We start from the raw sequence: 17,678 nt of genomic DNA, 5'->3' as shown, positions 1-17,678 counted from the left end.
AAAGGAAGTTCTTCTTCACGCAGCGCACAGTCAACTTGTGGAACTCCTTACCTGAGGAGGTTGTGAAGGCTAGGACTATAACAATGTTTAAAAGGGGACTGGATAAATTCATGGTGGCTAAGTCCATAAATGGCTATTAGCCAGGATGGGTAAGAATGGTGTCCCTAGCCTCTGTTCGTCAGAGGATGGAGTTGGATGGCAGGAGAGAGATCACTTGATCATTGCCTGTTAGGTTCACTCCCTCAGGGGCACCTGGCATTGGCCACTGTCGGTAGACAGATACTGGGCTAGATGGACCTTTGGTCTGACCCGGTACGGCCTTTCTTATGTTATGCCTCATGTTCATCCATAAAGTGCATTGGCCTCTTGTGCTGCAGTACCTACTCTAACTTTCTGGCAGCTGCTTCTCCTAGGTCTTTTTCAGCATTACCGCTTTCCAGGTTTCTCCTCCCATTAAATATCAGTTTCAGATCACTTTCTCTGGATGTACTAATCATTTTTTTTCCTCTCTAGGCTAACTTCATTTTGCTGCTTTCTGCTTCAGTTTCTGATCTATCTCTAGATTCTTCTGGGTATTTTTTTCTACCCTGGCTGGTATTTACAACTTCTCTCAACACAATCCACAGGATTCTTTGGTCTACTCTTCATTCCTCCTTCCAGATCTCTAATAAGACCAGATCTAAGGACAACTATTTAGCTAGACCCCACCTTAATGCCTCCCCCACCCTTTGTATCATTAGTGTTCCCATCTAAACAAATGTTAGGAGTGAGACTTAGTAAAGCCTTTGATACAATGTTTCACAAACATTTAAATGTTGTTGCATCTACCATTTTCCTGTCACTTGCTAATTTTGTTCTGTTAAAGAAGTGAATGTGAACTTTAAAGGGGCACAGTCAAGTTGAAAGATGTATTTCTGTCTGGCAATGTCATGCGTACCTAGTGTAGTAACTAGTAATGTCCAAAATTACTGGAACTGAAAAGTTAGAATAGTTTTTTCTGTTCTGCAGTTTACTTTCTGTTTTAGTGTTCTTTTGTCAGCTTCTCCTTTGCTGAAAAGATTGTTCTGAATAGTCACTGAGGAACAGAAATTTTTTTTCCAAAGGGTTTTTAACATTTCAGGGTATTGTTTAAAGGATGCCCTATCAGAAACTGGGATTCTTTTTAAATTTGTCAGATTCATACAATTAAGAAATATTTCTGTTAACAAAGGCTTTAAATAAATTGGGGATGTTTCAGGAAAATGGAGACAAAAGCAGAAGTTAAACGAAGCTGTATAGATAGATAGATTGTATTAGTTAATGTAGCAATTTGCTTTGACTCCATCATATGTGATAGTTATCAAGAAATGCAAAAAAAACTAAAGTTTAACTTTTTGAAGCTAAAACATGCAGATCGCTGCACTAATTCAATGCAAGCTTAAACACCTGTCTGTTTCCAAAAGTCATCAAAGAAAAATATAGCATCTCTGTAGCTCTTCGGGTGTGTGTTCATATCTAACAATGAAATAAACACCAGGCACGCCAACAGAGATTAATATTTAATCTTGTTTTAGATTACCTAACCTGTTTATGAACTCTGTCACTGAGTGTGATGCAATGAACCCCAGTTGATGACTAAATGCTTTGGTTTTATTCACAGAAAAATAACACGCATGAGATTAAAGGCTCAAAGCACCAAGTGCCTTCCACAATTCTGGCTTGTATAACATACAGAAAATTGTGTGCAAAAATCACAATTTAAACTCACTGTTTAATTCCCAGTATTCAGACCTCAGTACTGTTATGAAACAGCTGACAGCTCAGAGGGCATTATGGATAAAGATCTGCAAATATAATGAGTAATACCAGGTATGCCAATGTACTATGCAGGGGCGGCTCTAGACATTTCGCCGCCCCAAGCACGGCAGCATGCCGCGGGGGGTGCTCTGCCGATTGCCGGTCCCACGGCTCCGGTGGACCTCCCGCATGCCTGCGGGAAGTCCACCGGAGCCACGGGACCAGAGGACTCTCCGCAGGCATGCCGCCGAAGGCTGGCTGCCTGCCGGCGACCAGCAGAGCGCCCCCCGCGGCTTGCCACCCCAAGCACGCGCTTGGCGTGCTGGGGCCAGGAGCTGCCCCTGGTACTATGTCTCTTTTGAGAATCAGTTTCTCCAGATTGGTCATTAAAAGTAGCTTTTGAAATCATGTTTGACCGGACCGGAATTCTGGAAGTTATTCTGAGCACATTATACTGATGATCAGAATAGAAATGTGTGAGCTGAACAAGCCAAAAATGCTGCGACAAAGCTCCATGAACAAACTGAAACCTGTGGGGGAGAAATGATTTGATGTCCTCAAGTTCAGTACCAAATGCTATTCTGATATATGTACAGAAACACATGTATAAATACTTTAGCTACTCTTTCCCTCCTCATTGTCCGTATGAAATTCAAAGGAAGAGGCCCTGTAAACACTCTGAATATGAAAGATCCTGTGGGAGCACGAAAATGTTTCTCAATGTCTCCTCACCTCAATACACATGCTATATAGAATGCTGTCCTCCACCCCAGAAGTGGCAGCAATTTTTAACTGCTTTTATTATATAAGCTCATGAATCACATTGAAATGAAAGGCTCCATATGAAAGTAAATTACTATTCTAAGGAATAAGGTTAAGGTTTCCTCTAACAATGATGTCACCCACAAATGCCTTTTGGGAGTTTCCAGATGCCTGTAGTTGTGTGTATTTGCTAGTTAGAGAAGATATCCATTCCAAGAACACACACACATGCCAAACTCTGAATCACTACATTTAACATTGTCATTTTGCATAACTTAATAGGTGTGTTTTGGGGGACATCTCTAAGAAGCTAATTAAAGGGAAAAACCTACATTCAATGGTTACATTTTCTACCTGCTGTATGCTTCTTACTGGTGTTAATAAGAGCTGGGTGACTAAATACCCCCACACTGTTGAAAACTTACTTCAAAGGACCTAATTTAATCCCACAAAAGCTCCCTCCAGAAAATGCCTGTTTGATTGGGGTGTTGCAGCCCTCAGGTACAGTACTTTAATTTTCAGTGCCCTTTGCAGTACGTTAGCACGTTCAAGGTGGAAATTTGCTGTTGGATTTTCCTTTTATCTATATACATTTGACTTTTTGTGTTGTCCTTTTGCACATTGATGCTAGTGTGTTTACAAAACAGAAACCCAACAGACCCACAGAGATGTACTGTACAGTTCCAATGGTACCTTAGTTGGTTCCAAGACCTTTAATCTATATTGTAGTTCTGGGAATTGCTGACTTGGATCTATACAGAAAAGGTGAATGAGGAGCTGTTCTGAACTTGGGAACTTTTACACGTGTGCTGTTTTATATTTCACTTTAACTGAACACTACATTTTTACATTGTTTATTTTAAGGGAGTACATTACTTCCATTATGAGCAAGCAAACACATACCCTGTAAATCTCATGGGAAGTGCACAATCTACTACCTTGCACTGTGTTAGTCATATAATACAGGTACCAGTACTCTTCCAAGTCGGATCTGTTCAGACTTGCATAGTCAGATCGCTGATTAAACAGACATTTTTGAGGCTGTATTTTTCAGAAAGCACTGAGCAACCAGGACTCCTATGCAGTTAATAGGAGCTGCAGGTTCTCGGCCCCTCTGAAACTCAACATGATTTTCAGCATTTGCCTGTCTGGGAGGTCTCTCTTCCCTATTCCTTCTGCTCTGCATTTTCCTAGGTACCAAGCTTGATTCCACTGTTGTATTGGCTCTTTAAGTGGGTTAGGATCACACTTGTCCATTACTACACCATTACGAATACTAGAAATTACCCTTCCAGGCAATTCTGGAGTAAGAATGTCTGATTCCTTGCTCCCAGAGGGAAATTTTTCTTAACCCTTATGGTAAGGGAATGTTTTTTGAAATTTGTTGAAAATTAACAGGGAGATCAAATGTTCTTTGAGACTGAAGTCTCTGAGTTCTAACACCATAAAACTGGTTATAATGTATATGGGGTGGGGGAAGGAGTCCCCAAAGTATAAGTCAGAATCTCCCACAAACTTCTTATTTTAATAATTTTTAACATTGCCTCGAATCAATAGGTGATACAAATGTATAGAATTTTCTCAAGGGAGAGGGTATAAAGAGCCAAAAGATGTTACATGAGTGAGGTGTGTGGTTCTCCCCCCCCCCCCACTCCGCCCCAAAGCATAAACGTTACTTAGGAGCACAAGTCCCATTGAAAATCAATGGGATTTATGCTCTTAAATCACTTAATTGCCTTTGAAATTCTCACCTGTATTCTAAAATCTTCTCTAAAATAGCTGGGAAAATATCAAGTAGAACACAAGAGAATTTTTTATCTAGTTGTGTTTGATTTATGACTGAGATGTACCTTGGAGGACAAATTAATGCACATTTGTTTGATCCTTCAGATTACATTGGAGGTGTTTCCTTTAAAAAATAACTTGCTGTTACTTGTTCTTTTCTCTTCAGCTGGCTCCACTGCTTCACTCCAACTTGCTATATGTGTTGCTTGCTAGAAAAATCCCTACTTCTTTTACATTATTGTGTCTTCCTCTGTGCATGTCACTTGTTAATCTATGTAGACATAATCACTATAACATAGATGATCCTGATAACCGTTCTCTAAATAGCATTTGTGAATCTTTTCTGGGCTTTGAGCAAGCTACAAAGTTTCTCTGAAACATACATGATCAGAGCTCTTTCTAGCTTGATGTTGCTTGGAAGGGAAAAAAGTGATAGTTGTATTAATTTGTGGGCTCCATTAGCCAAACTCACAATCTGAATCATGTGAAGTAGCCCTACTGAGTTAATAGAAGTGCAAATGTCTGTAATGGGCTAACTGGAAAAAGAAACATGTCTCTCTTTAGTTTATGGGCTAATATCTTTTATTTTTCATAGAAAAACCTTTTAAAATTATTTCTTGTTAAGCCAATAAAAAAGCAAGCCTACCATATCTTAGTATTTTCAAAATTTATTAGCTTGATATTTCCACATGACAGTTCCCTGTAATGTAGGGATATAACTTGTTAGAGAAAAGTTTAGGTGAAATCATCTGAAGTTGGTTTTATGGGTAATTTTTTTTTCTTTCCTGTTTTTGCAGATTTCTGATTTTGGATTAGCAAAGTGCAATGGACTTTCACATTCCCATGATCTCAGCATAGATGGTCTGTGTGGAACTATTGCATATCTGCCTCCAGAACGTATAAAAGAGAAGAACAGATACTTTGACACTAAACATGATGTGTACAGGTCAGTGCATACTTCTCAGTAGATATCAGTAGAGCTATCAAAAACCCTTGGTTAAATGATACAACGTTGTAATTGTAATAATGAGCCTTGTTTCTCTCAAGTTCTGGACGTCTCTCTCTAAAATATCAAGCCAAGCACAATTTAAAAACTAAATAAATCCCAGATTAGGCCCTGATCCTGCAACGACGTACATGCTTCACTTTAAGAGGAAGAGTAGACCTACTGAAGTCTTTCCAGGATTAAGGTCTTGGTGACTAATTGCTTGTTTTGGTCTTATTTTATTTTGTTTTAATGTTTTCTCCAGTGAAGCATTGTTAAATTGTACAGTGTGGTATTAAACACACTGATAATCTAAGTTTACAATTGTATCATAAACTGATGGGTTGATCCTATGACTTCAGTATTGTGGAAACTAATTTAGAACTCATTAACTATGTAAAGATTATGCTGATTTGTTAGTGACTAGCTTGGCATGCATTTCTACATGTAGCATAGATGTACCCTAAGAGTGTAAGTGCAACCCCCCTTCCCCCCCCCCCCCCCGAAAAAAGAAAGAGGAGGGGGAGGAAAAGAAACAACCAGAAACCTTTGCAACAGTGAGACTCTGAGTCCAGGCCTACAGACTCACCTTCATGATACAGTGCTAAAATTAGCAATGTAGACACACCCACTTGGGCCGGAAGTCTGGCTCTGAGACTCCCTCTCCCCACATTGCTGTGTTTTAGAGCCCAAACTTCAGTTTGAGCAGTATTGTCCCCATTGCTATTTTTAGCACTGAGGCTTGAACTCCAGTCTGTATGAGACTCGCTGTGGCAGGGTGTCTTATCAGTGTAGATGTACCCTTCAGTTCCTGACCCTATTGAGTGAGAGTTTCACCACTAACTTCTGTGAGGACAGAGTACACAAGGGGTGAAATCATCTTCAGTTTGCTATGAGTGTGTTGGCAGTGAATATTTTGTTCTAATAATAATGCATGTTCTAAGCGAATGGAAGACAAATTGTGGGCTTCAGTTTAAATATTTACATTTTTACTTAGCAACTTTCTTAGAAATTCCCACCTGCATTCAGATTTCCTTGGTTTTGGCATATGTGGTGACTTGGTGTAAACTAGTAGCGAATGTAACCATGATTCTGACTCTCTCAGGTCACTCACTAATGCCTGGACACTGTTAGTTAGTCCTCAGCATAAGATCCATAATTTCATTTTAACTGCCATTCAGGCATCCCAGCCTATAAATACACCTAATCACATAGGGGCCATCTGTACACTAGTAGCTCAGGCACGCCTCAAAGACTCAAAAGCACTGGATTGACACTAATGAAAATAAACTGTTTTTATGAGGTGAACTTCTAATTTTTCTTCCTTAGGATTAACAGACATAATATCTATTTACAGTTTTTCTATAGTGATTTGGGGAGTCCTCACACAGAAAAAGCCGTTTGCAGGTAAGCCAATGCTACTTTGTTCATGAGCTTCATATTTTGGATGTACATAACAGAAACAGGATTCTTTGCTCCCTCTGTGTGCATATCCCAAATTGAGGTGTCGTGTCTGGTGTCTTGACTGACCAACCTCAATTTCTACAGCATATCAATGGGCTGGTCCCTAACTAAAGTTCTCAGCTCATACATTTCAAGTATGATTGATTATATTAAAAAAAAAAAAAAAAAAGTCCAACTTCTCCTTTGTATTCTGAAAGCGTAACCTGTAAGACTGCCCTCAATCAGTGACCCAATGGGAGTTTGCATACAGTTCTAGAGTAGCATGTGGTCCAGTGTATTCTAAAAGATCCTTGGCTTTGCTATTGGAAGTTCATGGAAGGCAATTGTCAAGAAATCCAGGGTGGATTGATTTTTTTTTAAAAAATGTTATTTAAAAAAAAAAAAATTCCACTTGTACTTCAGTTATTTCTAAAGAGATGCATTTTCATTGGTTGATATAACCATTAAAACATTGATTTACAGCTAAATAGAGCCTTTAGGCTAGATTTTGTACATCTGTGCTACCTAACGATATACCTTCATGTAAGCAATTATTTAACCTAATATTTTCCAATTCTTCTTATACATTTTTTTAAGTACGTTAAAAAATGGTGAATGATATATTGCTTATTTACTAGATAATTATTTTGCTCATGACTTTGTCAAGCTGTATTAGGGTGGTAATTGGAAATTACACACACACCAACATATACAATTTATTTTTATTTAAAACCTCAAATGTGTTGAATATATAAACTTCTCATCAAAACATATTTCACATTTATAACTATTTGACTAATTAAACAGAGGGATTGACTGTAGTCAATGAATTACATTGATTATTTCACATCAGCCTGGGGAAAATTTTCACACGTACCTAAGTGAAAGTGACTGGAGCACAAATTCCTACTTGCCTAAGTCTCCTGAAAAATGAGAAGTCTCCTAAGTTGTACAGGTTGACCTACTATGCCATATTTGTAAAACTTGACCTCACAAGTTGGTTTTCCCTCTAATTTTTGCTTTATGTAGGAAAGCAACCTTTAATTCAGCATTTTTGATAGAGGCTCATGGATTCAGCATTTATTTAAATGTGTTAAGAGATTATAATTTTTGGCCTTAACATAACTAGTGTTACATTTAGCTTTAACTTTACTTTACTTTACTTTTAAGCAGGTTTATTTTTTTTTAAATTGATATGTATCCATCCTGCAAGAAAAGGGCCCCAGAGGAAGAGTTTTTGTTCAAGTCCTGATGTGTGTATCTCCCCTTTTCAGGGGCGGCTCTAGGTATTTTGCCACCCCAAGCATGGCAGGCAGGCTGCCCTCGGCGGCTTGCCTGCGGGAGGTCCCTGGTCCCGCAGATTCGGTGGCAGCCTGTGGGAGGCCCGCCGAAGCCGCGGGACCAGCGGACTCTCCGCAGGCATGCCGCCGAAGGCAACCTGCCTGCCGCCCTCGTGGTGACCAGCAGAGTGCCCCCCACGGCTTGGCATGCTGGTGCCTGGAGCCGCCCCTGCTCCTTTTTTAGTATTGCCTCCCCATAATAAATGTACTGAAATACAAATCTTACCCTTTGGTTAGCTTCTCAAATCTATAACAAACTTGTTTGGGCAGGTTACTCTTCTCCTCCTCCGCCCCCCCAATCCATTTTCTGGAGAACAAGATCTTCTCTGTCCCTATTTGCTTAATTTCAACATACAGTAGAACCTCAGAGTTACTGGGACTGGAATACTGGGTATCAGGAATCCTGGTTCTATTCCTGGGATCAGCATATGTTACCGTGGTTAGACAGAGCGTACTTGTGTTGAATGAAACCCCTGTTTGGATCATCTGAAGGGACTTTGCTTTGGATCACTGGATCTAAAAGTGTACGCTTTTATCACTTGAATCACATGATCATGCACATTAGCACGGAGACCACGGTAGATTCACCAACTATTATATACAGTATGTCTGGAGGTTGAATTGCTGTGTGGTCTTGTTAGCTTGTATGAAAAGCTGAGGCACATGAATAAGAGAACAAGTCCCTTCCTCTTTGCCTACTGCAGATAGGAAAGTGCAAAATACTGTACAGTAACACAGATCAGTATTTCTCTCTAACCTGCGGTTTTGTAAAGTGACCTGACATAGGTGGTAGAAACATAGCACTGTCATTCAGTGACATCAGTATCACCATCCGTTCTGAAAGCAAATATGGTTGGGTACTTCAACTTATTCTCTAGCAATTAGATTTTAAATTCAAATTTCAGTTTTTATACCATAATAGAAATATATTCCCAACCCTGGAAAAAATGTGGAGAACCCAAGTTTCAACTGAAGTAATTGAACTTTCATATAACAGCTCAAGGAAAAGAATCTCATCATTTTGTTAAACTGTTTCTATTTGTGTGCCCTTACTTTGCAGAGGAAAACAACATTTTGCATATTATGGTAAAAGTGGTTAAAGGCCACCGCCCAGAGCTACCTGCCATATCAAAATCCAGACCTCGCTCTTGTAATAACTTGATCAAACTGATGCAAAAGTGCTGGCAAGACGATCCTAGCAAACGGCCAACATTTCAAGGTACCTTTCCTGATAATGCAGCTACCCATTTCTCCTGTGAATCATTAAGTGCCGAGGGCTAAATCCTATATAAACTGATGGTAACACAATGCATTGAGCATATTGTGTAGTGAAGACAAGGATACAGGAAGCTTATTCACTTGGGGAAGGGATTATATGAAGACAAGTCTGACCATGAAGAAATGTTGTGTAAACGTCCTAGAAGTAAGACATGTACTGAACTGGGTAATCCCTGTAGCCATTGCCTGGGGAGTGTGTGCATAGGTTGACTTCCTAAAGCACATATCCTAGCCAAGATTGAGTTTGGTGTGGTGAAGGAGAGCATTGGATGCCCTGGGCCATGATGCCTAACGTTATAAACCAATGAATGGGATTGGTCTTTCTACAACTGACATGTTTCTGGCAGTTTAATTTAAAAAAAAAAAAAAAAAGCCTTCAGCATATCCAAAACCAAACACACAAGTGCTCCAACTGTAAACACATAAGAGAATGCAGTAATCCTCTACAGATGGTTTTAATACTAATTGCTAAAGTGTGATTATTTATTTTTTTTAAATCTCCACCCCACCCCACCCCTTTCCTCCCACCCCAGATGAAGTACAGGACTGGATGATGACTGAGGCCTGGTCTACACCTTAAAAGTTAGGTCGACCCAGCTACAATGCTCAGGGGTGTGAAAAATCCACATTCCCTGAGCAATGTAGTTAAGCCGACCTAACACCCTGTGTAGACAGAGCTAGGTCGATGGAAGAGTTATTTCGTTGACCTAGCTACCAACTCTCATGGAAGTGGATTTACCTATGCTGATGGGAGAACCCCTCCTGTTGCAGAGGTAGTGTCTATACCAGGGGTAGGCAACCTATGGCATGGGTGCCGAAGGCGGCATGCGAGCTGATTTTCAGTGGCACTCACACTGCCCGGGTCCTGGCCACCAGTCCAGGGAGCTCTGCATTTTAATTTAGTTTTAAATGAAGCTTCTTAAACATTTTAAAAACCTTATTTACTTTACATACAACAATAGTTTAGTTATATATTATAGACTTATAGAAAGAGACCTTCTAAAAACTTTTAAAATGTATTACTGGCATGCAAAACCTTAAATTAGAATGAATAAATGAAGACTCGGCACACTAATTCTGAAAGGTTGCCGACCCCTGGTCTATACGGACGTGTTGCAGCTGTGCTACTGTAGCATTTCAAATGTAGACAAGCCCTGAGGATGAGGAGACTTCCGCATCTTAGTCACATGTCTGAATCTGGACCAGGAGGGTACTGACAGATTTTTTTACCATCTCACAGCTGATGTGTATTGAGTTATTGTTAGGCTCTGTTCAGTTTTTAGAGGCTAGTTGGCCATTGGCATTTCGATAAAGCCATAATTCAGTGTCCAGGAAGATTGAGATAAGGTGAAAATAACACACTGATAGTGGGTAGTGTGGGGGGGAACTTACATTGCTGCCCTCGATGTGTGTGCTGTGGGGTGAAAGGGGAGGGGAAGTACATCTCCAATACTGTTGACCCAAGCACCTTTCACTAGCATTAAATGCCACTCAGACAAATAACCACTGGTTTGTCTATTAAATCTTTCTTGCCTCTTCCAAAGAAATCACCTCAGAAACAGAGGACCTCTGTGAAAAACCAGAAGATGAAACAAAGGAAATGATAGCTCAGGACCTGACCACCAAAAGATCTCCGGAACCACATTCAGAGGTAGTTCTTGTTCCCATATTTAATGCAAAGTTTAATATGAAACGTGCTCTAAACAAATCTTAAATTGTTGCCAGAAGTGAAATCTACAACAGTCAAACACTGCCCTGACCTAACCCCCCTATAGTACCATTGTAATACTCCCAGTATCCCTCCACTAGTGGTTTAGTTGGGCAACTTTGTGTAGGCATTGTGGTAGAAGTGGATCTCGATGAGGGATTTGAATGCAAACTGGAGTAGCAGACTTGCACATCAGAAAGGACCTTCTATGCATTGGGGTGGACTTGTAAGGAAGCACAAAAACTGCTGTGGGAGAAAAGGATAAGAAGAGGGTGAGGTTGGGCCCATTAGTGAAACAGCAGGAGTGATGTGATCAGAAACAAGGTGGGTGTGCTTGGGAGGGCAGTATTATGCAGGGCAGTGAAGGCTAAGACTTTTTTGGGGGGGGGGGGATGAGGGAGTCAGTGGAAGAGCTTCAAAGGTGGATAACAAGGGCAGATTGGGCAAAAAAAATATCAGTGGGTGCTTCTTGTGTAGATTAAAGTGTGTGTGTGGGTGGGTGGGAGGGAGGCAACATAGTGTGAGGAAAGCCAGAGAAGAGAGAGCTACAGTAACTGAGGTGATGAGGGCCTGATTGAGAGAGTGTTAACTATCTGGATGGGAGAAAGATTTGATCTTCAAAATGCTGTGGAGGAACAGCTGGATTTGGAGACTCCCTGAATGTATAATACTGATAAACCCTGTCATTGTTTCCTAGTACTGAAGTCTCCCAGACACCTTTTCATTTTGTTTTTGTCTTTAACAGCATTTAAAGATACCTGCAAGTGAACACGTTTTGATTTCATGCTGTTAATTTTCCCCACTGCCAAGTGAAATTCAGACACTTTTAAAACACGTGTTTTTCCTTTCTTTTGAAGGGAATGCCTGTGTTATCCCAGCCAAAACGGGAGTCCACTCCAGTATCTGCTAAGGATTATAGCCTCTCTGAGTTGTTGTCCCAGCTGGATTCAGGGATCTCGCAGACGATGGAAGGCCCTGAAGAACTCAGTCGTAGTGCTTCTGAGTCCAAACTTGCTTCCAGTGACAAGAGGCTTTCAGGGGTTTCGTCTGTGGATTCAGCCTTTTCCTCTAGAGGTTCCTTGTCACTGTCCTTTGAGAGAGAGAACTCTGGAAGCGGTAAGTGTTGGTGATTTTACTGGAATGAGCCATGGGAGACAAGGTGGGGAGTAAGAGGGGTATTTTATAAACACCACTATTACATAAATCAGAGCATTGACTGTTTTGCCCTTAGCACTATTAATTTGTTCAATGTTTGTAAATGTTGGATAAACCTTCAGCCTGAAATGGGAAAGCATTATGTGATTTGAAACTAGGGCAAAGATTTTTATTTTTTCTTCAAAAATGGGTCCCTAAACCTGAGCTCCAGGGTGCCTAAATATGGGCTTAATGCGAGATGTCTGGTCACTTACTTTACTATGGAAAATCAAGTAACTTGTTTAGTTGCCTAAATACAGACTTCAGGTGCCTATAATTGGGCTCCTTTTTTGAATATCTGAGCCTAGCATCATACAGTTGGTTTAATACAGACATGATGAACTGTAATAGATTTCCCCCCCCCTTCCAAGCTAGTGCTCCTAAAGACCCTATTTTAGTCCTGGATTAAATTGAGATAATTGCAGGGGTGAGGACAGATCACCTGCGGAATGTCTTTCCCAGCCCACCATGCTCTCCTGCCTACTTTCATGAGAGAAGACAAGAACAGAGTTAAAATCAGATTTGGAATGTGTGCTAAAATTGTCCTAACTATACTGCAAAGAGGTGTGGATTAAACTGTAGTTTAATTCCTAGGCAAGGAAAGGTAATGACTTTATTCACTGTTAGCCTGTTTCAGTCATGAAAATAAAAATCTTGGTTGTAATAGAATTTTGATGCTCTTTACCCACTCAGATATTGGCACAACAGATATTCAGAAGAGAAAACTGGCCGAGGCAATTATATCTGGAGACACGAGCAAATTGATGAAGATTCTCCAGCCCCAGGATGTTGATCTTGTCTTAGATGGAAGCTCCAGCCTTTTACACTTGGCTGTTGAAGCAGGTGAAGAAGAATGTGTCAAGTGGCTTCTTCTATATAATGCCAACCCCAACCTGACCAACAAGAAAGGGTCCACTCCTCTCCATGTGGCCATAGAGAAGAAAATGAAGAGCATTGTGGAACTTATTCTGGCACGGAAAATCAATGTGAATGCCAAAGACGAGGATCAGTGGACTGCTCTTCACTTTGCTGCACAGAATGGGGATGAGTTCAGTACCCGAATGCTGCTTGATAAAAATGCATCACTGAATGAAGTGGATTTTGAAGGAAGAGCCCCCATACACATAGCCTGCCAGCATGGACAAGAGCACATAGTGCGGATACTGTTGAGAAGAGGTGTCAATGTGGATATCAAAGGCAAGGATGGCTGGGTGCCACTGCACTATGCTGCATGGCAAGGTCATCTCTCCATTGTAAAGCTTCTGGCAAAACAGCCGGGCATGAATGTGAATGCACAGACAGTGGATGGAAGGACCCCATTGCACCTGGCAGCACAAAGAGGGCATTACAGAGTTGCCCGCATTCTTATAGAACTACAGTCTGATGTCAACGTACGGAACGTGCTTCTGCAAACGGCGCTCCACATAGCTGCTGAAACTGGCCATACCAGCACTTCGAGGCTGCTTCTCAATCGTGGTGCAGAAATAGAGGTAGCAACAGCGGAGGGATGCACCGCACTTCATTTAGCCTCTCGCAATGGACATCTAGCAACTACCAAACTGTTGCTAGATGAAATGGCTAATGCTCTGGCTAGAGGCCCTTTGAACAGGACAGCGCTCCACCTTGCTGCTGAAAATGGACATGCCGAAGTAGTCGAAGAACTCGTAAATTCAGAAAATGTCAATGATTGTGATGAGGAAGGGCTGACAGCTCTTCATCTGGCAGCGAGAGGCGGGCATGCAAAAACAGTTGAGATTCTACTAAAACATGGGGCCCTTGATAACTTGCAAAGCCTCAAGTTTCAGACTCCACTGCAGCTGGCTAAACAAAGTGGGAATAGCTCAGTTGTCATGCTGCTAAGTGAGACTTAGCTGAACAAATTCTGACTCTTGAGATCTTTACTGGAGCTTGACTCTCTTGGGGAGTTCTCCTGGAATTGCACAGTGACCTGCTTTTCTATTAAGTCTGCAGATAAGTCTGAATTCCAGCCAGTCAGAAACTGCATTTTAGAGAGGTACCATGGCCTAATGAACTGTGTGTAGGACCAAGAGCCAGAAACTCCTGAGTACTGATTCCAGGTCTGTCATTTGTGTGGTCTTGGGCAAGGCATTTTGTTTCCTTCCCAACCTGTATAGTGGAGATGAAAGAACTTATATAACTAACCTCACAGGGATGTTGTGAGGGTTAATTAGATGGGGTTTAAATAGTGCCTTAATTTTTTCAATGTGCCATACCCACATTTAAGTATTATCATCCTGCCTTCTGATTTCTTCAGGCACATGGTGGGACAAGCATATTATTTCAGATGATTGGATTATTACATAATCCATCCTTTTGTGTGTGTTTTTAATATCACTTGTTACCATGGAGGCATTGACAGCACACAAATCAATTTGAAATGAGCATTTTGGAAAGATGCAAGCTATTTATTTAAAATGTGTTTTAGGATAGACCTGTTTCAACCTGGACCATGTGGCTGAGTGTCATATCTTCATTTTCAGAAGATACAAAATGGAATATATGAAAATGCTCTGCTTCTTTCATTGTAATATAGAGATGTTGATTATAAAGCCACACATTTCTGTTTACTCGGAATGGTCAAGAAACTATCTTCAGCCAATGCATATGGTAGAAGAATTCTCAGACTAGCTGGTGGAGTGAAGCACAGAAGTTCACTTTTGATATACAATAGTAACTTGTATATAGTGTAAGATCAGTAAAATATAAGATTATTTTTTGTTACCAGTCAGTTGTGAAATAAGGATCTGTTAGTGTGTAATGTGAAACTAGAAGCAACTAAGTTTTTTAGGGGTTTTTTTTTTGTTTGGCTGAAATGAATTCGTGATGAACTGTAGTTAAATGTTATATTCTAATAACATTATAGAACTCTTCACAAGCAGTTTGTTTAGATTAGTATGTAATAGAACCACATGTACAGTGGCACGCTATGTGTCCTAAATGAATGAACTGTGGTGAATTCTCTAATATAAATATACTGTGTATATAGTATTTCTACCAGTTGTATACATTTTCTACGGCAGAAAATATTGAGACTGTTTAGGCCTGGGTATGTTTTAATACGCCTCTTAATGTTCACGCTTTTCAAAGTTCAAATGTGATCTGTTTATCAATAAATATAATGTTCTATATCTATTGCATGTAAATTCTTCTACTTAGGCAAAGTTTGCTGTAATTAGTAGAAAAACAAGGTAGAGTACATCATGCAGTTAAACAAACTGAACTACTAAACCTTACTGGGGTGGGGTGGGTGTGTGTGTGTGTGGGGAAATATACAAATTACTATCTTTCCATTATTAAAGGAGTAGGGCTTTGTTCTGTTTTGGGGCAATAAACCAAATTGGTCAACGGGGACAGGTTAAGTAGCTCTTTATTGACTGACTGAGGAAAATAGCAGTTTATTTTGCTATTATATACATGATTTAATGCTGCCTGTCTTAAGTTTAAAAGCTTGAGGCATTAATTAAAACAAATCAAAGGCTAGACAGTCATATCAGCTTTCTTCACTTATATTTTTAGATTGAATTTGTTGCTCATAAAAGGTGCCATATGACAGTCCTGGAGAATGACTGAATGTGCATATATTAGTGCCATATAGCAAAGCGCTTCACAGAGTAATCGGATGAAAAAATCTAAACCATTCCAAATACATATTCAACTGTTTCAAACTGTTTGGTACATTCCCTAGAGTAGCTGTGTGAAGAATTCTGTTAAAGAGAAAGTAACACCAAGATTTAAAAAAAAAAACACAAAACAAAAAAACCCCCCAGGAGTCTGAAGTTAGGCTCTAAATCCATACATAGCACTTATATTTGGAACTGCAGGCTGCTTAGCACTTTTAAAAATCACCTGCTTGGATGGGATACTTCACTGACTGCCCATGCTGGTTATATTAGAGCGTAGCTATTTACTCCATGCCAATGGATAGTATTTATTACCCAGTACGCTGGATTACATACACAATGCAGCCTTTAAATCTCTGCCGCGTTTAAGAGCATGGAGTCCTCAGAATGCACTTTCTAAAGCAGAGGCCAGAAAGAAACTGACTTTAAAATAAACCTAGTTCTAACTTTGTTCTGTTCTTCATAATCTCTCCTGAGATAGATGCACCTATCAATATCTTGATTATTCTGAATCCCTTCAATGTGTTCCCTGTAAAATAGATATCCTTGTGGAAAATGCAAAAGCATGAAAATTTCTATCAGAAAATTTTCTGGGTCCATTGTAATTTGCCTCAATCCTAATCACCAACACCTTACTTAAATTGTAATCCTTTTGAACAGTGTTGGTGGTGATCATTCTACATTTTGTGATTGGTAATAGTTGCTGATGTCCACTAGAAATGGGGGTGATCTCAAACTTGCTTTTACCTGAAATCTGAACTAGATTTCAAGTTAGACTTGAAAAGCTTGGTATAACCTACTCAGCAATCTAGTTCCCATTAGCAGCGACCCTGAGGGTTGATGTTACCTAATCTGTCTTTTGGGAATAGTTTGACTGACTGACTGGACAACATCCTGTATTTTGCAATATGTCCCCAAACTATTTATTTTTTCATTACACAGAAAAGGAATTCTGTAACCTACTGCATCTGAACCACTTAGCGTAGAGTGTGGAAGGTGCCTAGAAGGCTACTATCCACAAACACCAGAAGTTGCAGCAGAGGGAAAGGTTCACTCATGTAACTCCTTATTATAAGTTGTCAGCCACCACCTTGCCAGTACATTCCTTCCAAACAGATTAATAATCATGCATCAGCTTCTAATTGAACACAAGGCCACATACTCATGAACATTTTCCATGCAGCCTTTCGCAATAAGAGGCATCGGCTACACCTTGCAAAAGAGTAGGTGAGGCTGGCACTGAAGCCATTCCTGAGGGACAAAATTAACTCTTCAGCAAAGGCTTAAAAATTATGAGGGGGGAAAAATTAAGGGTGACGTGCTGTCACTCGGAGATGCTGCTCCATGTCCACTAACGGAATATGAGGGAAAAGTTGAGCTCAAATGAGTGGGAACTTTTGATATTTCAGCTAGTACAATGTGCAGATCCAAAACTCTTGAGTGTGTTTGCACTATTGTTTTTTGGATACCAAACATGATCCTTTGAGGGGACCTGATTTTCAGAAATTGCCAACTACCTGTCTTCTGAAAATCAGGCCCTTTAAAAGGTGTCAAGTTGGGCACCTACATAGTGCATAAAATCACTAGTGTCTCTTTAAAATCTTTGTCTCTTTAAAGATTGGGACCATCAATCCAGATTGTCCAATATCAATATTATGTTATGTCTACACAAGAAAGTTGTACTAGTTTAATACCCTAGTGCTAAAAGTTGTGTGAATACTTTCATCTTGGTTTAATTAAGAAGGGCGTATTTTGGCTTAGCTTAA

At 40.1% G+C, this 17,678-nt stretch overlaps 1 protein-coding gene across 2 annotated transcripts in view; it reads left to right on the top strand.

Annotated features, from left to right (window-relative positions):
• RIPK4 (receptor interacting serine/threonine kinase 4) overlaps positions 1-15,420 on the top strand; it is a 51,794-nt gene extending 36,374 nt beyond the window's left edge. For both annotated transcript variants that reach the window (XM_045012647.1, XM_045012578.1), the window contains exons 3-8: positions 5,121-5,269; positions 6,666-6,715; positions 9,152-9,310; positions 10,914-11,020; positions 11,935-12,193; positions 12,965-15,420. In XM_045012647.1, coding sequence (XP_044868582.1) covers positions 5,121-5,269; positions 6,666-6,715; positions 9,152-9,310; positions 10,914-11,020; positions 11,935-12,193; positions 12,965-14,142 — 1,902 coding nt within the window. In that variant the 3' untranslated portion in view covers positions 14,143-15,420. The remainder of the gene's footprint in view (positions 1-5,120; positions 5,270-6,665; positions 6,716-9,151; positions 9,311-10,913; positions 11,021-11,934; positions 12,194-12,964) is intronic.
• The last annotated feature ends 2,258 nt before the right edge of the window (positions 15,421-17,678 follow it).

This window comes from Mauremys mutica, chromosome 1 (assembly GCF_020497125.1).
Source record: "Mauremys mutica isolate MM-2020 ecotype Southern chromosome 1, ASM2049712v1, whole genome shotgun sequence".
Taxonomy (NCBI): domain Eukaryota; kingdom Metazoa; phylum Chordata; order Testudines; family Geoemydidae; genus Mauremys; species Mauremys mutica.
This window is presented reverse-complemented; position numbering and strand designations above follow the sequence as displayed.